Source organism: Aquarana catesbeiana, linkage group LG13 (assembly GCF_042186555.1).
Source record: "Aquarana catesbeiana isolate 2022-GZ linkage group LG13, ASM4218655v1, whole genome shotgun sequence".
NCBI lineage: Eukaryota > Metazoa > Chordata > Amphibia > Anura > Ranidae > Aquarana > Aquarana catesbeiana.
This window is the reverse complement of record NC_133336.1, coordinates 10,050,689-10,071,178: the sequence shown is the minus strand read 5'-3', so window position 1 is coordinate 10,071,178 and position 20,490 is coordinate 10,050,689. Positions and strand designations below refer to the sequence as shown.

The 20,490-nt window shown below is 42.5% G+C and overlaps 1 protein-coding gene across 1 annotated transcript in view; it reads left to right on the top strand.

The window, feature by feature from the left end:
* LOC141116364 (alpha-1-antitrypsin-like) overlaps positions 1 to 20,490 on the top strand; it is a 77,354-nt gene that overhangs the window by 38,553 nt on the left and 18,311 nt on the right. The window contains exons 3-5 of the mRNA XM_073608599.1: positions 5,427 to 5,697; positions 9,373 to 9,520; positions 19,048 to 19,143. Coding sequence (XP_073464700.1) covers positions 5,427 to 5,697; positions 9,373 to 9,520; positions 19,048 to 19,143 — 515 coding nt within the window. The remainder of the gene's footprint in view (positions 1 to 5,426; positions 5,698 to 9,372; positions 9,521 to 19,047; positions 19,144 to 20,490) is intronic.

The following is a 20,490-nucleotide window of genomic DNA, read 5'->3' as shown; positions in this document are numbered from 1 at the left end:
TACTTGGATGCCAAATATTTGTTTGTGTAGATGGGTTTGTTACTAGAATGAAATCCAAACTAGATTGTGTGTAAGGAGAGGACACTGAGCAACTGTTTTCACATCTGGACACTGGAGCACTAGTGTGGGACACAAGAACACCATTTTTATTAGGGGGGCACACAGGTGCTCCAGTGTATACTATAGGGGGGGGCTACATCTGTGAAGCTTGTACCAAACAGGTAAAGTATTGCAGCTTGACAAAGGGCAATAAAAAATATACATCTTGGAACTCTGCTAAAATAGACAATTGTACCCCACTTCCGAGCAATGTTTCCTATTTCTAGTTCTGCCATCAAATATCTGTGTGCTAATTATACCATTTTTGTTTTACATAGGGGAGAAAAGACTCGGCACCCCTCATCCCAGGAGACCAGAGACCCCCCCCCCCCCCGGAAGAAGGGGAAATACCAACACAAGAAGAAGAGCAGGAGGAAGAAGAAGACGTGGTGGAGATTAGCACCACGACAGGTGAGTGTCTGCGACCACAGGCTCAGGTAAAAGAGATGGATGGTGGCAGATTTTTGAGACCTTTTTTTGTTCTTTATCTCTTTTTAGGTGATCGTGATCCAGAACGCTTTACATCTGAAAGTGCCCAGATACTGATCGGGGAGATCATGGGGTGTAATCTCCAATTGCAAAACATCCAGCAACAAATCAGTGATGTTATTAAAAAAAATAATAACATCATTGATGTTTTGGGGCGAATTTAAACCCCACAAAATCACCTGTTTTATCGTACCAAAATGTTTTCAATGTTTAGAAAAGCCAAATTTGGAGGATGCACACAGTGTGCCAACATGTGCTATCTGCCATCACGGGAGATCAATGGACGCGTTTTGGGGGTGCAACCCCTTCCTCAATTATAAAGTAGCGTTGAGGAAGGGCTTGCTCCCCCAAAACACGTCCCTTGATCCCCCCTGATGGCAGATAGCACATGTTGACATTCGTAAATTGGTGTGCGTCTTCCAAATTTGGGTTTTCCAGGGGTGATTTCCCCCCATCTGAACGCTATATCAAACACAGTTCATAAATACTCATGTCTGATATAGCCTTCAGGTTTTACCATATGTGAACTTTGTAAATTCAAGTTTTTTGGCTTTCTTGTTGGTTTTACACAGGCCTGTTTTATCTGAAATGGATATTTCGATTTTTGATAATGCTACTGCAAACATTGTTATACAACAAACATGTTGGTTTGTTTTAAAAACCTTTGGGAAATGCACATGTGATTGTGCAGGTATAAAAAAGTGCCTTACTCAAGAATGTGTGGATTATTGTCTCAACACTACAACACTTTTGGGGTGATGTAATTGCTGTTTTATGCAAAAATGGGGGTTATTTCCTAAGGGCAAATCCTCTTTGCACTACAAGTGCAGGTTCAGTGCAGTTGCAAGTGCACTTGTAGTGAAATGTGTTTTTGCATTTAGGAAGTACCAGCCAACACTGTTTTTTTATAAGGTTACCCAATCACGACATTTTCTGCACTCAACACATTTCTGTCAGAGTCAGCTAAAACAAACACAAGCAGTAAATGTCCACAAAGAATTTCTTTGGGTTGTTTTTTATTTGAAAAAGGTGTCACAGATTGTCTGGCATATTGATAGCCCCCCTACCCACAAAGAACTCCAGGTAGCATAACCGGACATCACGGGCATTCAGGGAGGGCAAGCCAGGACGGCCACTTTCAAGCGCCATCAGTGTTGATGGATTAGGGATTCTGGCCTCAGGCCCAACTGAGCCAGCATAGTTGGCTGAATTTTTTCTTAAAAAATTATGGAGAACACAGCAGGCAAGTATTATATGGTTCAGTTTATACTCCGCCATATGGATGGGTGTCAGAAATAATCGGAACCGGCTGGCCAGGATTCCAAATGTGTTCTTCACCACTCTTTGGGCTCTGGCCAGCCGGTAATTAAAAACCCTCTGTTCCGGGGTGAGGGTCCTCATCGGGAATGGCCGCATCAGGTGGTCCCCCAGCGCAAATGCTTCATCAGCAACAAACACAAATGGGAGACCTTCAACATTGTCCTCTGGAGGTGGCAAGTCCAAGCTGCCATTCTGGAGACGCCTGTAGAACTCCGTCTGGGCGATCACTCCACCATCGGACATCCGGCCATTCTTCCCTACGTCCACATACAAGAACTCGTAATTAGCCGACACCACCGCCAACATCACTATACTATTAAACCCCTTGTAATTATAATAGTACGACCCCGAGTTGGGTGGTGGGACGATGTGGATGTGTTTCCCATCAATTGCCCCTCCGCAGTTAGGAAAGTCCCACCGCTGGGCAAAGTGGGAGGCCACAGTCTGCCATTCCTGTGGCGTTGAAGGAAACTGTTGAGGAAAAAAAAAAAAACATTACTATTTTTTCACAGAAACATGGCAAGCAGATTAGACACAAACATTATGGGGCAACCTCCAGATAGCATTTACTAAGGGGAATTTAACAACAACAAAGTATAAGGTACACCTATCATATTCCCCCTCCCCCCCTCTCATGGGCCATTTCTAACATTATAGGGGGGGGAACTCTTGGACAGGTAACCCTCTTCGCTTCATTGAGAGATGAATGCCTAAATACAGGGTATTACTTGGAACAGCCCCTCCTTAGTTACACTATTGGCAGACCACTGGACAGGTAAGAAGTGTCATAATACAAAGATATAAATACACACTGTACACATTTGAGGACATTTGAACATTCTGCTATTACCTATCAAGATAATAATACGATACAAAAACTTTAAACAGTTCCATTGGAAAGTATACAGGCAGGCCCTTGCACTACATGCTTTGGGGAATTCATCCATAAATCTGACCAGTAAAGAGATGGGTATAGTGTGTATGGGTTTGGCAAAGTCAGCAGATAGATGATTGAGGATAGAGAATTGGGATCAGCTGACTTAGCAGTTGTGGGGGAGGGTTAAAAAAAATTTGGGGACACCACAAAAAAAAAGCCTCTGGCACTCTGCCTGAATTTAAATCAAAAATAACATTTCCAAACTATTTAGGGGGTGTTTGGGGTAAAGCACTACTATGGAGCTGATAAAATACATTGTTAAGTGACTACATGAGGTGAATATAGGCCAGGAAAGACCATGCTGGGGAGGTTAGTGAAGGGCAAATATGTATGAAGGACATAAAATAATAATTACCTAAAAATCCAGCATGCATGAGAACAAAGGGGACATTCACAGCATATTACAATCATGGTAATTAGGGAATGAGGGAAGAAATACAATATATTATCAAACATTCAATACAATAAAATGTGATATAAAAGGATAAAAATCTTACCTTCATATACTCCTTCTGCAGGACCTGGATGATGGCAGAACAGGTCTCTGGGATAATGATCCCCAGAGCCTGGGGGGAGATGCCTGTCGAGAACTTCAAGTCCTGCAGACTTCTCCCTGTGGCCAAATACCGCAAGGTAGCGACCAACCTCTGCTCCGGAGTGATGGCTTGCCTCATGCAGGTATCCTGCCTGCTAATATAGGGGGTCAGCGAAGCCAACAAACGGTGAAACACGGGGTCCGTCATCCTGAGAAAGTTCCTGAAATCATCAGGATTATTCTCACGGATCTCACGGAGCAAAGGCATATGAGAGAACTGGTCACGCTGAAGCAACCAATTCTTGGTCCATGAACTCCTCCCCACCCTGTTCATGGACTGGACTTGTGTCAAGGTCAGGACCCCAACACCAAGCCCCCGCACAGCACGAACTCTACGAGGAGTACGCATACGAAACATGGCTAGAAAACGGTCGGCTGCTCAGAACGAAGTAACAGAACGCACTGAAGAACAGCAAGGCCTGTGAAGAGCGACCTGAAAAACAGCAACGAGCGGGCAAGATTGCACAGAAAACTCCGATACGAACTGACTCCACGCACTGAAGAGCAGATACAAACCCACAAGCACAAACTGAACGGCAGAAAATGATCTGAAAGCCACGAGTCTGAAAAAGCGCGAATCGTCTCTCACCAAACTTTTACTAACACGAGATTAGCAAAAGGAGCCCAAAGGGTGCCGCGCTTGGTTCTGAACTGGCCTTTTCTAGTCTCGTCGTACGTGGTGTACGTCACCGATCGGAAATTCCGACAACTTTGTGCGACCGTGTGTACGCAAAACAAGTTTGAGCCAACATCCGTCGGAAAAAATCCTAGGATTTTGTTGTCGGAATGTCCGAACAAAGTCCGACCGTGTGTACGGGGCATCAGACTTTTGCCGTCGAAAATTCAAACGGACTTAGATAGAGAACATGTTCTAAATTTTTCCGACGGAACTAATTACTATCGGGAAACCCGCTCGTCTGTATGCTGTTCCGACGGACCAAAAACTACGCATGCTCTGAAGCAAGTACGAGACGGAAGCCATTGGCTACTGACTATTGAACTTCCTTTTTCTAGTCCCATTGTATGTGTTGTACGTCACCACGTTCTGGACGGTCGGAATTTGGTGTGATTGTGTGTACGCAAGACCGCTTGAGTGGAATTCCGTCGGTAAAAACCTTCAAAGTTTATTTTGACGGCAAAACCGGTCGTGTGTACGCGGCATTAGAAAACCTTTTTGTTTTCAAAATTTTTGGTTGTTTTTCGTTTGTTTAGCAAAAAATTAAAAACACAGCAAAAGAAAGCTCTATATGTATCGAAACATTATTTCTATTGGGTACAGTGTTACATGACCGTGCAATTGTCATCCAAAGCGCTGAAACCTGAAAAATGTCCTGGTTAATAAGGGGGAAAAGTGCCGGTAGTCATTCATTTTTTTTTTTTTTTTTTTTACAAACTTTTTATTAGATACAAAATAATGATACAAAACATGATATCATTCATTCTTAAAGGGCTGTCTCCAACTTTTCTTTGTTATTGCACAGGAATAAATGGTTCAGTAACAAGAAAAATGTGGACACTTTTCTTTTATTTACTCTCATAATTATAAAATTTACTAGGACATGATGTTTCAGGTGAATGTAAGACTAGAGTCACAGACCTGAGCTCTGACAGGATTGGTTGTCCCTCTACCTGTAGCCCTTCTGAGCGAGGAGCTTCTCTAGCAGAGCAGGATGATAGACACATCGATAAAATTACATAATGACATCATACGTCTGGAGTCAGGGATGTCTTTTAACCTTTGTTAGATCTCTATAGCAGTATGATAGCGGCCAGTATTTCTGTCATTGCCTCTATAGTCCCAGAAAATTCAGGAGGAACCTCAACTGTGTACAGTAGGAAGTTGATTTGCTATATAGTACTATGAAGAAGATGGAATATCAGGTAAAACTACAGAGCATGTGTATGTGGCCGTAGGAGTTTATTTCCACATTACCCAGACATTGTGTTCATTTGTATTACCAATGTATACATGTTTTATTTCATTAGGAGAATGGCAGGAACCTTTTGATCCAGATAATACAAAAGTTGAGAAGTTCTTTGTTGATGAGAACACAACGGTGGATGTTCCATTGATGCACCTCACGGGGCGCTTCAACACTTACCGTGACCCAGATCTTCCTTGTACAGTGGTGGAACTTCCATACAAGGATAACGTATCCATGATTATCGCCATGGCCGAGCCAGGCAGGATTCATGAGGTAGAGCAAGGAATGTCCGCTGAGACTATACAGCGATGGAAGACATCTACCAGAGAAACGTAAGTGAAGAAGACTGTTGGCAAATGTACAACATCACCCTTAAGTTCCACTGTTCATTCAAACAATTACCCACTTCCCACTCTCCGCTGTATACCCCCCATTGAGCAGAACAGTTCTTATATTTCTGCTATGGACCTGTTTATTCATCAATAATCAATGAACAATGTTTATACACAAAATTACTTTGTATCTCTCTCCATTCCCTGTCTGATCGCGTTTTATAAACAATGTTACTTTGTATCTGAACTTATCCCCTTTGAAGAAGAGACACTTGAGAGGGGATATGATTTCAATATACAAATACCGTACTGGTGACCCCACAATAGGGATAAAACTGTTTCGCGGAAGGGAGTTTAATAAGATACGTGGCCACTCATTAAAATTAGAAGAAAAGAGGTTTAACCTTAAACTACGTAGAGGGTTCTTTACTGTAAGAGCGGCAAGGATGTGGAATTCCCTTCCACAGGCGGAGGTCTCAGCGGGGGGCATCGATAATCACCTGAATGACCACAACATACAGGGATATACAATGTAATACTGACATATAATCACACACATAGGTTGGACTTGATGGTCTTTTTTCAACATCACCTACTATGTAATATCTCTATATCTCCCGTCTGATCAATGTTTATAAACAGTGTTACTTTGTATCTCTCTATCTCCCATCTGATCGATGTTTATAAACAATGTTACTTTGTATCTCTCTATCTCCTCTCTGATCAATGTTTACAAACAATGTTACTTTGTATCTCTCTATCTTCCATCTGATCAATGTTTATAAACAATGTTACTTTGTATCTCTCTATCTCCCATCTGATCAATGTTTATAAACAATGTTACTTTGTATCTCTCTATCTCCTCTCTGATCAATGTTTACAAACAATGTTACTTTGTATCTCTCTATCTTCCATCTGATCGATGTTTATAAACAATGTTACTTTGTATCTCTCTATCTCCTGTCTGATCAATGTTTATAAACAATGTTACTTTGTATCTCTCTATCTCCTGTCTGATCAATGTTTATAAACAATGTCTTTTTTTTGTAATCACTTTTTCTTTATTAAGACAAATTCCAACATACAAATACACATTGCACAAAATATCTATATATCCCCTTTTATTAACATACACCACACTAACCCCCCCACCCCGAGAAAACACACCGGGTCCTTGACCATGTCCTCTTCAGAAGAGAAAAGAAGAAAAAAAAAAGAAAAGAAAAAGCCCACTCACTTACCTACCCAAAACTCAATTTGTGCAAAACATTATTCAAAGTATAATTAAGAAAGGAGCTTTGCAGCGCCCTATTACGTGTGTTAAACAACCAACAATACAAAAAAAAAGTGTATAATTTTGAATTACTATTTTCGTGTCCTATTATGTTTAGTGTTTTAATTCAATATAATCTCACTCTACTATTTCATTTTTATACCTCTCCACATTTCAATCTTCCTTTCTTTATGTGATTCCATTACATGTTGCCCATCCCATGCCTAATTTACTATTTATTTTCCAAAATCTTAATGTGGCAGAGAGCAATACAGAGCAGTGACGATGGCGATGTGTGGTATCGTCCTTCTAATACCAAGGACTTCTGTATTGCTCTCTGCCACATTAAGATTTTGGAAAATACTCTGATCTTTTCAAAAAATATTCGCCTATATAGTTTTCTTTGCAATCTTTAAGACAGCCCTCATTGTTTGTTGTATTCATTGGAGACTATGGCTGTGTTCTGCAATTAAATTGCAACCGGACATCTTTCTGGGGGCCCTTTTGATCGGTGCATGTAGGGTGGATCAGTGTGGATGAAGCTGGACCCACTCCCCACCTTCCGGTTCTTTTGATACCGGGGTGGTGGATCCGCGTCATATGTGCTACTGTTGCTTCAGTAGTGAGATCCTCTTGGTGACCCTTTTCTGGTGTGATCCTGTTCCATGACTTGCCCCTGATGAAGGGACGTTTTTATAGTCTTGAAACGCGTCGGGCCATCTGGACAACTGTCATGTGTTATTACCATCTACACCATTGCTTTTAGTGGTTTTGTATATGTTTGTATATTTTGTGTAATATGTATAATCCTTTTTAATGACATTGTGAATTTCAATAACTCTTTTTTATATTTATGTTTTCCTGTGGTTGCCGTTAAAGTCCCATACATTTGGGGGTACCCTCTTTATATTGTATTTGAGGGATGCTGGCAACCTTCATGGTCCAGTTGGATGTTCATCACTCTTTACTTCCATGTCTTTATGGACCTTGCTTTGTGCACTGGTGGGCAGTCATGTTGGAACAGGAAGGGGCCGTCCCCAAACTGTTCCCACAAAGTCGGGAGGCTAAAATTGTTCAAAATGTCTTAGTTTGCTGATGCCTTAAGAGTTCCTTTCACTGGAACTAAGGGGCCAAGCCCAAGCCCTGAAAAACAACCCCTCACCCTAATCCCCCCTCCACCAAATGATTTAGACCAGTGAACAAAGCAAGGTCCATAAAGACATGGATGAGGAGTTTAGGGTGGTGGAACTTGACTGGCCTGCACAGAGTCCTGATCTCCACCTTATAGAACACCTTTGGGATGAATTATAGAGAGCAATACAGAAGTCCTTGGTATTAGAAGGAACGATACCACACATCGCCATCGTCACTGCTCTGTATTGCTCTCTGCCACATTAAGATTTTGGAAAATACTCTGATCTTTTCAAAAAATATTCGCCTATATAGTTTTCTTTGCAATCTTTAAGCCAGCCCTCGATGTTTGTTGTATTCATTGGAGACTATGGCTGTGTTCTGCAATTAAATTGCAACCAGACATCTTTCTGGGGGCCTTTTTGATCGGTGCATGTAGGGTGGATCAGTGTGGATGAAGCTGGACCCACTTCCCACATTCCGGTTCTTTTGATACCGGGGTGGTGGATCTGCGTCATATGTGCCGCTGTTGCTTCAGTTGCTTGAGATCCTCTTGGTGACCCTTTTCTGGTGTGATCCTGTTCTATGACTTGTACCTGATGAAGAGACGTTTTTATAGTCTTGAAACACGTCGGGCCGTCTGGACAACTGTCATGTATTATTACCATCTACACCATTGCTTTTAATGGTTTTGTATATTTTTGTATATTTTGTATAATATGTATAATCCTTTTTAATGATATTGTGAATTCCAATAAATCTTTTTATATTTATGTTTTCCTGTGGTTGCCGTTAAAGTCCCATTTGGGGGTACCCTCTTTATAAATACATGGAAGAGCGAGTTTGGGGTGGATGAACTTGACTGGCCTGCACAGAGTCCTGACCTCAACCGGATAGAACACCTTTGGGATGAATTAAAGTGGAGACTGCAAGCCAGGCCTTCTCATCCAATGTCAGTGCCTGACCTCACAAATGCACTTCTGGAAGAATGGTCAAACATTCCCATAGACACACTCCTAAACCTTGTGGACAGATTTCCCAGAAGAGTTGAAGCTATTATAGCTGCAGAGGGTGGGCCAACTCAATATTGAACCCTATGGACTTAGGCTGGGATGCCATTAAAGTTCATGTGTGTGTAAAGGCAGGCATCCCAATACTTTCGGTAATATAGTGTATCTATGTGGTTGGAGTTGCCTCTTTTCCTCCCAATGACTGTTGTTGCATCCATTAGTATTGGCCCATATACATTTTATCATTTTTTTCCTTTGTAGGTCCATACAACTTTCCATTCCTAAGTCTTCTATTGATTCAACTATAGATACGGAGAATCCTTTACTCAAGCTGGGCAACAAGACCGTCTTCACTGACAGCGCTGACTTCTCAGGGATTACAAACAAAATCGGCCTTAAAGCAGGGAAAGTAAGAGTTTGCTTTGATCTTCTTAATATACAGTTCATATGTAACATGTAAACATGGTATATATTGTGACAGACCCAACAGGAACAGGGGCTTTTGGAGGGGACTAGAGGCTAGCCTTCTACCCACTGATTATGGCCCATGGAGGAGACCGGGTATCTTGTCTGCTTCTCCCCGTCAGAGCTTGGTAAAGAGCTCAGTTCAGCCTCTGATCCCATGGAGTGAATATGTTCAACATAATGAACGCTGATCAACATAATGTTCTCCAGGGGTCATACATTACCCCAAAACCTCATTCAGGTAACTTGTAGGTCTAGGATACCAATCAAAAATAAACCTCTTCCAGACTGATTTACTCAGCCTAGGATACCAACATGCATGTAAAACCCAGGTTTACACAGAGCGGGGCTAACCCTCTACAGGGGTACCCCTTTAAAAAAAAAAAATTTTTAAAATTTCCACCCAGGGTATCTCATCCTGTACAATGCACCTTAAGGCACCTACAGTTGAGAAAACCCAACCTGCTATCACAAAGATCTGCCTGGTGAACAGCGATACCCCAACAACAACCACCTGCCCCTCCTAGCGCTAGCAAAATATGGCACAACACAATGCAGAACTTTATGTGTTATATGTCTTATTCCCCGTACACACGAGCGGAAATTCCGATGTGAGCTTTTGGTCGGATATTCCGACCGTGTGTACGCTCCATCGGACTTTTGCTGTCGGAATTTCAGCCAGAAAAAGATTGAGAGCAGGTTCTCTATTTTTCCGCCGGAAAAAGTTCCGATTGGAAATTCCGATCGTCTGTGGCAATTCCGACGCCCAAAATTCCTACGCATGCTCAGAAACAATTTGACGCATGCTCGGAAGCATTGAACTTCATTTTCTTTTTCTGGCTGAAATTCTGACAGCAAAAGTCCGATGGAGTGTACACACGGTCGGAATTTCCGACCAAAAGCTCACATCGGAATTTCCGCTCGTGTGTACGGGGAATAAGACATATAACACATAAAGTTCTGCATTGTGTTGTGCCATATTTTGCTAGCGCTAGGAGGGGCAGGTGGTTGTTGTTGGGGTATCGCTGTTTTTTTTTTTTTTTGCTTGTCGTAGTGTTGTACGTCACCGCGTTCTTGGCGGTTGAAAGTTCAGAGAACTTTTGTGTGACCGTGTGTATCCAAGCCAAGCTTGAGCGGAATTCTGTTGGAAAAACCATCCAAGATTTTTCTGACGGAAATTCCGCTCCTGTGTACGTGACATTATTTTTCACTATACAATCCTATATGTATGGATTCATATATACACTTTTATTGAAAGGAACAAAAAGATGAAAGTTCTCACATGCATTTGGTTTCCCACACAGGGGTTTTTCTCCCAAAAACAACAACTGAAAAATGCCAATCCACCTGGCTCTTAAGGCTCGCTCAGCCTTGGGCGCAGTTCCTTGATGTTCCTTGCAGATTGTCCACTTGCCACATCACCTGCCACACGTTGCGGATTGTGCACTTGCCACGTCACCTGCCACACGTTGCAGATTGTCACTTGCCACAAGTTGGGGCGGAGAAGGAATAATGCTGGCGCTCTGCCACTGACAGTGAACTCTGGACATTTTAACTAGTCTGTCTAAACTCTATCTAAACTATATCTAACTCTATCTATCTGTCTAAACTCTAAATTGTAGCAACAACTGTTCCCCTATTTATGGCTCCAGCTCCTGTCACGTCGGCTCCGAGACTCGAGTCCGACGTGACTCTGACGTCACTCGTTGCTAGATGCCAGGCGGCCCAGGTGCTAGCAACGAGTGCAGGGAAGAGGCTCCACCCACCTCCTCCGGCTCCTGGTCAGTGCGGCGTAGCCATAATAACACTAGACAAGTCTCTCTCTCTCAGTGCCGCTGATCGGCTGATGTGAGAGAGAGACTCGGCAGAGGCATGTCAGTGTAGTATTTTCGTGGGGGGGTAATTGCCCTGTTGCCCCCCCTGGATCCGCCCCTTTCCCACATGGAGTGCCATCTCAAGGGTATTGCCTGAGTTCTTAAAGCGGAGTTTCGCGAAAAAAAAAAAAAAATTAGATGTCAGCAGCTGCAAATACTGCAGCTGCTGACTTTTAAAATAAGGACACTTACCTGTCCAGGGGTCCAGCGATGTCGGCACCCGAGACCGAACCGTCCCTCGGTCCTCGGGTGCTGCTGCCGCCATTCTCACTGAGGGAATCAGGAAGTGAAGCGTTGGGGCTTCACTACCCGGTTCCCTATTGCGCATGCGGGAGTCGCGCTGCGCGTCTATACTGGTCCCCGTTGTGTTGTGGGAACTGTGTATTTCCCACAACACAACGGGGGTGGGCGGGGAGTCTGCGGCTAGCTGCGGCTAGCTATACCCGGAAGTGTATATATATATATATATATATATAGTATAATACAGGTATCTGCACCCCCCTCCCCCTGAAAGGTGCCAATTGTGACACCGGAGGGGGGGAGGAATCCGATGAGCGGAAGTTCCACTTTAGGGTGGAACTCCGCTTTAAATAGTAGCGCACCTCCCTTTTGCTCCAACACCAACTCCTTTCCCACACACACTGAGCTATGCTCAGCTTTGTCTTATAATGGTTTTGTGCACCTGGACACACACACATCCTGCAGAGCTTCTGGAAAACCCGGACACATGACTGAAGACTTCATCCCACCCAATGCTCTTTGAAGTCTTCAAGCTTCCAGCCCCAATCCAGACTTACAAAATCCAGAGAAAACAAAGCATAGTTTTCTCTGCTCACCAATCTTTTGCTGGAACTTCTCAAACTGCCTCTTTGAGAGTCCTGTGTCCATTTTACACACATTTTCACTAAGACACTGTAAGACAGGGGCTCTCACTCTCACAATATATATATACACAAAGCTAACTGCTTTATTCAATATTGTCTAATTATCAGTATATACATACATACACATCAGTGCATACTTGCCAACAGTCCAGATTTTCCCGGGACAATCACGATTTTGAGACCCTCGTCCGAATCGGAGCTTGTCCTGATTAATTTCCCAGTATTTTGCTTTGATGTCCACCACCGTGAGGACTAATCCCCTTGTGTTCAGTGGAGAGGAGAGGGGCAGCCAATCGGCTTCTCTCTTCAGTGTACAAGTAGACAATTCTCTTGTACACTGAAGTCGATTGGTTCTACGACTTGGAGGCCCCTCCCCTCTCCACTGAACACACGGAGAAAGCCGGGAACATCTGACTAGCTGCCGCTGAAGGGGACAGATGTGGCATGGAGGGCTCTGCTGCCAGGGAAACACAGATGTGAGGCCGGCTCCGCTGATGGGGACACAGATGAAAGGAGGGGATCTGCTGCCGGGGACACAGATTTAAGGAGGGACTCCACTGCCGGGGACACTGATTTGAGGAGGGACTCCACTGCCAGGGACACTGATTTAAGGAGGGATTCTGCTGCCGGGGACACTGATTTAAGGAGGGACTCCGCTGCCGGGGACACTGATTTAAGGGAGGACTCCGCTGCCGGGGACACTGATGTGAGGAGGGGCTCCGCTGATGGGGACACTGATGTGAGGAGGGGCTTCACTGATGGGGACACTGATGTAAGGAGGGACTCTGCTGATGGGGACACTGATGTAAGGAGGGATTCTGCTGATGGGGACACTGATGTAAGGAGGGACTCCGCTGACGGGGACACAGATTTAAGGAGGGACTTCGCTGATAGTGCCACTGAATTAAGTAGGGACTCCCCTGATGGGGACACAGATTTAAGGAGGGACTTCGCTGATAAGGACACTGATGTGGGGAGGGGCTCTGCTGATGGGGACACTGATGTAAGGAGGTAAATATAGATATGTGGCGCTAACTCAAGTACATAAATGTGATGAAATAAATATAATCCAATTCTTCAAGTAAAGTGAATATACGTAAAGAGCAAAATCACATTAATAAAGTGACTAAACATCCATTAAATTCATAAGAAGTGACATCGGATACATAACAATGAAAATTCATGAAATATGACATCAAATAAATAAACAAATCCAAATGAAGGTGAATAAATCCAAAAATAGTCTAGTGCCTCGTACACACGGTCGGATTTTCCGACGGAAAATGTGTGATAGGACCTTGTTGTCGGAAATTCCGACCGTGTGTGGGCTCCATCACACATTTTCCATCTGATTTTCCGACACACAAAGTTTGAGAGCAGGCTATAAAATTTTCCGACAACAAAATCCGTTGTCGGAATTTCCGATCGTGTGTACACAAATCCGACGCACAAAGTGCCACGCATGCTCAGAATAAATAAAGAGATGAAAGCTATTGGCTACTGCCCAGTTTATAGTCCCGATGTACGTGTTTTACGTCACCGCGTTTAGAATGATCGGATTTTCTGACAACTTTGTGTGACCGTGTGTATGCAAGACAAGTTTGAGCCAACATCCGCCGGAAAAAATCCTAGGATTTTGTTGTCGGAATGTCCAATCAATGTCCGACCGTGTGTACGGGGCATAAAAGTGCATCAAGATGAAAAAAATCACAAACTTAGAATAAATTGAAAAAAAATCGCATGAGATAAAAAAAGTTGCATGTAATAACAAAAATCGCATAAAGTGCAAAAAAGTGCAGAAACGCTATAAAAATAGCCACAAGTCGATCCAATTAATGTAATACAGTTCCAGCGTGAACAACGTGAGTCTTCATAAAACAGTTCATGCAAAAAATAAATGAAAAAAGTGCAAGTGCAAACAATGATAGGTGACAGATTCCTCTTAATAACCATACTCCGTGGTGCGCCACACGTTTCCCCAGCCTCTCACCTCTAGCAAAGACCCCTAGGGTCAAGTCGAGCCTGCAATCAGGAAGTGGATGAAATACCATCAATCGAACAGTCTCCTCTGATCGTCATAGGTCTGGCAAATCTCCAATGGAAGGCCTCAAGTTCGGCAAGTTGGGTGGAGGCATGTACAGCTTAAAATGAACAGCACAGATCCCAGTACTTTCGGTCTCGGCCGCGACCGGAAGTGATGACACCTGACTCTTCCCTGACGCGTATCGTCACCGCCCACGTGACTTTATCAAAGGGTAATGGAGTCAGGCATCAGGTGTCTATTTATATAGTCTGTTCTTAATCCGCAAAGTGGATTGGAATACTAATAAGTGTATCCTCACTCAGTAGATTGGATTGGAATACTAATAATTGTATCCTCACTCAGTAGACGCCATAAATAACCATATGAGGTCTAGGCAATTATAATAAAAAGACCCCCTAATAACAGATCCAAATAAAAAATATAAAAATGTAAAAAAGAAAAAAAAAAAGAAAAAGAAAAGCATATAAACTAGCCTATATAAAATCTCCATAGGACAGCGCCATCTGGTGGCGATTCATCAAGAAACACCTTAAAACCCGGCAGACAGATGATATCTAGTGGTAAGAAAAGGGAATCTTGTAAATGAAACATAATCACGAGCAAAAATACTTGTTCTAATTCGCCTATATTGCCATCTTGTGGATAAATAGTGATAATGATAAAAAAATTCCACGCTATAGGTAAATGTGAGGAAATAAAAGCATACAACACAAACAAAGGAGGTAAGTACAGGAAACCAGATAGGGTATACCTAGCTCTTTACGCATATGCACTTTACTTGAAGAATTGGATTATATTTATTTCATCACATTTTTGCACTTTGAGTTAGTGCCACATATCTCTATTTACCTTATTGTTTTTCTGTGTGGGAACACTGCCGTATGTGTGGCGGCTTCTTAAAACTTTAATCCTCTTTAATCCTCTTTAGCTGCTTTGGCTCGCCTTGGTTTTACGCATTAGTTTTCTTCTTTGTTTCTTAACTGATGTAAGGAGGACTCCGCTGATGGGGACACTGATGTGAGGAGGACTCCGCTGATGGGGACACTGATGTGAGGAGGACTCCGCTGATGGGGACACTGATGTGAGGAGGACTCCACTGATGGGGACACTGATGTAAGGAGGGGCTCCGCTGGGGGCATCTGATGTAAGGAGGGACTCCACTGGGGGCACCTGATGTAAGGAGGGACTCCGCTGGGGGCACCTGATGTAAGGAGGGACTCCGCTGGGGGCACCTGATGGCATCTGGTGGCAGGCGACGTGGCAGGGGACATGCTCAGAGCTCCCACTGATTCTGCATTATGGTGAGTTGAATGATTTAATTTAATATAACAATAATAATAATAACAATGTAATAATAGAAATAACACGCTTCACTCATCCTACACCACAACAATCATGGTGCCAGGATGATTGAATCGCTAACACCAGGTGTTTGGAGTATCTTTATCTGCTGATTGTTAAACTTTCTGGAATACACATATTGCTATTGTGGTGTAGGATCTCAGCCTGCTGTCCCTCCATCTCTCTCTCTCCCTCTATATCTCTCTCTCTCCCTCTCTCCCTCCATCCCTCGTTCATCTCAGTCTCTAACCACACCCCTCAGAGACATGCCCTTTAAGCCACACCCACTATTTAGCTGAAACCACACCCATTTTTCATGCACCACATTTTTATTTTCCCCTATTTCACGCCTACAAATGCATGCCCTGCCCCCTAATTATAATAAGACTCTGACTACAGGCAAGTGTCCCTATAAATTTTTTTACAATGTTGGCAACTATGTCAGTGTTCCTCTTATTTAATGTATTTGAAGTTTTAATGAGGGCACAAGCGGACCTTTTTGACCCTGTCGAACTTCATTAATGTACATAACTTTCCCATAGTCCACATTATTACTTTTAAACCAACACTATAAGTATCAGGAACCATGAATCAGACCAAGACAGAAGTATAGTTAAGTCACACTTGTTTAATAATAATAATAATAACGTAAACAGAGTAAGCGTAGTCAAAACAAGCCAGAGTTCAGTAACCGGATCGGGTAGTCAGCCAAGCAAATGTCAGAGAGCCAGGGATAAACGTAGTAGTACAGCAAGGAGGATCAGGAGCCAGAAGGAACGGCAGCCGAGCAAGTCTTCAACAGGAACGCAGGAGAAAAGTCTATGTGAGGTTGACAAAGGCGAAGGCAGAGATCAAGTGAGCTGGACGACTTTAAGTAGGCAGGACTGACGAGCAGAATCAACAACAGCTGGGGAGCTGTGGAGAGAAATGGGAGCTGGCAATTAGCCGACAGCTGAGCGGCCAGCTCAGAGAAGGAAGGGCTGAGCCCAGCCCTGACAATAAGAAGTTTTATCACTTATTCTTGACAATGTTTATTTATTACCTTTAAGGAATACTGTCTTATCAGGCTGTATTTCAACTGTTGTCAAAGTGTTTCTCCTCTAATTAGTAGACTTAAAAAACTAAAATGAACTATCCTAATAACCTTTTACCCAGTAAACTTGTGACTGTCTTATAAAAAAAAAAACAGCATGAAGCAGTGAAGTCATCTAAAGTTCGAAATTTAGAAATAAAGACTTTCTATATTTATTGGATAATATAGTATACATTAATAAAGATTAATAACTATTGCTTTACTTTTGAATAATAATATTGATAAGACCACTACTATATAATAATAATAATAATAATAATAATATGAATAATAATTATATTATCAATAAAACATATGCAAATGAATGTGAATAATATAAAATATATTGGTTAATATGAAATTCTACTACGGCATGTGCAGAGTACCTCCAAGACTTTGTACTATCAGCAGAACCCTTTAGGTTCCATGGTGAGTATAACAAGCATGCTTTACTGCATATACAGACTGATTTTACAGTTGTGGGTTTAGTAACACTTTAAATAAAGAGCTAGAAAAGTGCAACCAGAGGCAGGGGTGTGTGGCAATCATACAGAGAAGGAGGGCAGATGGAGCAACATGCTACCTAGGAATGAGGATGACCTGGGTGGGCCTGCTGCTGGCCAGTCATCCCATAGTGGACACTGACCTCCTTGCCCAGCAATGAGAACCTGAGTGCTTCTGAAAGCAGCTGAATGGCATGGATGGAGGTAAGGATTAGTTGTTTTTTTTTATTTTGCTTGCTGTTATGAGACTTGACTTCATTGCTATCACTTTATTCACTTCAGCCCTGGAAGATTTTACCCCCTTCCTGACCAGAGCACTTTTTACAATTTGGCACTGTGTCGCTTTAACTGACAATTGCGCAGTCGTGCGACGTTGTACCCAAACTAAATTTGTGTCCTTTTTTTCACTTATATAGAACTTTCTTTTGGTGGTATTTGATCATCTCTGCGGTTTTAATTTTTTGCACTATAAACAAAAAAAAAGCGTCGGTTTTGAAAAAAAAACAATATTTTTTAATTTTTTCTATAATAGATATCCCCATTTTCAGCTTCAGTTTAGGCCAATATATATTAATTTAAATATTTTTGGTAAAAAAATCGCAACAAGCTTATATTGATTGGTTTGCGCAAAAGTTATAGCGTCTACAAACTATGGGAAAGTTTTATGGCCTTTTTATGGCATTTTTATAATTTTATTTCTCCTAGAAATGGCAGTGATCAGCGATTTTTAGCAGTATTGCGACATTGCGATGGACAGATCAGAGACTTTTGACACATTTTTGGGACCATTGACATTTATTCAGCGATTGGTGCTGTAAAAATGCACTGATTGCTGTGTAAATGTCACTGGCAGGGAAGGGGTTAACACTAGGGGGTGATCAAGGGGTTAAATATGTGTTCCCTCAGCGTGTTCTAACTGTGGTGGGATAGGAATGACTAGGGGAGGAGACAGATCGTTGTTCTTACTTAGTAGGAACACACGATCTGTCTCCTCTCCACTGACAGCACAGGGATTTGGGTGTTTACACAGGAGAGCCATTCTGCAGCAGTAAAAGTATGTGAGCCAGTCGGGAACCGATTAAGCTACACAATGTTTTGAATTTTACAAAAAAAATTGGGATTATATTGTGTTTGTGCAAACTGAAATGGTTTAATCTATTTATTACTAAAAATAAGGGTTTATAAAAAGGAAAAAAAAAAGCCCCTGTTAGTGAAAGGGTTAAAATGTATGTCTTTGGAAAATAATAAAAATAAAAAAATACTCAGTACATCACTACAGTACATGCATATTCCCTATGTTTTCTTCCTTTATTATTGCTCCAAGAACAGAAAAATACCCATTGATACTGACAGAAATCCAGTGTGCTTCTAACTTCATGTGCTCTCTTCACTGCTCCACCAAAATTCCATGCTATGTCGATATATCACCCTTGTGGACTACAGAACACTTCCCATTTATTTCATGTGGATGAGGAGGGGGGGTATTATGTAGCCCAGAAGGGAATAAATCAAACAGTGTGGACAACAGATTTCAGTGTTTTCAGCTCAAACAGGAAGTTAGAAGCTCACTGGATTTCTGGCTGGTCAACAGTTTTTTTTTTGTACTTTTAGTAAGAAAGCAAACACAGGGAGTTGTGCTTATGTTGCAGAGATATGTACAACATTTTTTTTTATTTTTCACAAAAATACACTTGAAGAAAAAATGTAATTGACATAAACTAAACATTAATTTGGTGTTGTTTCTCTTCTGCAGGTTCTTCACAGAGTTAAGATAACTGTAGATGAGAAAGGGACGGAGGCTGCGGAGATCACAGTTCTGGAGGCCGTTCCAAGGAGACTTCCTACTCAGGTTAATGATAACCGTCCATTCCTATTCATCACTGTATAGAACTACAAATCCAGAAGTGTTCTCTTTGTGGGTAGAGTTGAAAACCCAGTGCAATAATTCTCTGTACATCATCACTGTGTTTTAAATTGTGTGGGCACTCTTTAAGGCAACTTTCTACTTTTGTAATATAGCCATGAAAACCAGGAGTAGAATGTAAAACATGGTTTTATATAACATACAAAGATGGAAATGGTTCCTCAAAGTGACCCTGTAAGGCTAAATAAAAATCCTAAAGGAAGATCCCTGCTAAAGAAGAGCCATCATAATCACCTCTCTGGCAGCCCATGTCTTGTTTCAGGAGTGTCGGATTCCTGTGCCCCCTGCCACGTGATGTGGTTCTATCCTCCAACCCTACATCACCACAGGACACAGGTTGGAACCATGTAGCTCAGCGGGGGACAAACACTCTTGAAAGTGTTGAATGCTGAGGAGTCTGATGGAGCCACCACCACTGGAACAGAGGGAAGGTGGGGACACGTGCTACCAGAGATCTCTTTTTTATTTTGCCACATTTTTTACACTCCATCCCCTCAAATATAATATAGCAGAAAGTTTCTGTCCCTTTTACCTCTTTCTCCTCCTGCTAAAGGGCATATAGCAGAAATGTTGGGCCTTTTTTTCCTTCCCCACCTGAAGGCACATGGCAGCTACTTTTTTAACAGCTGCTAATGTACTCTTTTTCTCCTCCTCCTTATTTCCCTCATACATTTTTTCCTCCTCCTCCTCCTCCCCCCTCCTTCTCCTCCTTTTCTTCTTACCCCTTTTTCGTCCCCTCCTTAAATTTCTCCATCTCCCCCTCCTTCTCCCCTTTTTCTTACTTCTCCTCTTCTCCCTCTCCCCCCTCCTTTTCTTTCTCCCCCTACTCACCTTCTTTTGCCTCCTTTTCCTCTTACTCCTTTCTTCATCTCTCTCTCCTTTAATTTTTCCATCTCCCCCTTCTTCTCTTCTTTTCCTTCCTCCTCTTCTCCCTCCTCCCCCTCCTTTGCCTCCCTTGCTTCTTATTCCTCTTCTTTCCCTCCCCCTCCTTCAGTTTCTCTATCTCCCCCTCCTTTTCCCCTTTTGCTTCCTCCTCCTCTTCTCCCTCCTCCCCCTCTTTCACTTCCTTTTCTTCTCACTCTTCTTTCTTCTCCTACCTCTCCTTCTTTTCTCCTCCCCCTCTTTCTCTGCTCCCTCCTCCTCCTTTTCTTCCTCCTCCTACTCACCCCCTCCCACTCTTTTTCTTCTTACTCTTCTTCTTTCCCTACCCTTCCTTCAATTTCTCTATCTCCCCCTCCTTCTCCCCTTTTGCTTCCACCTCCTCTTCTCCCT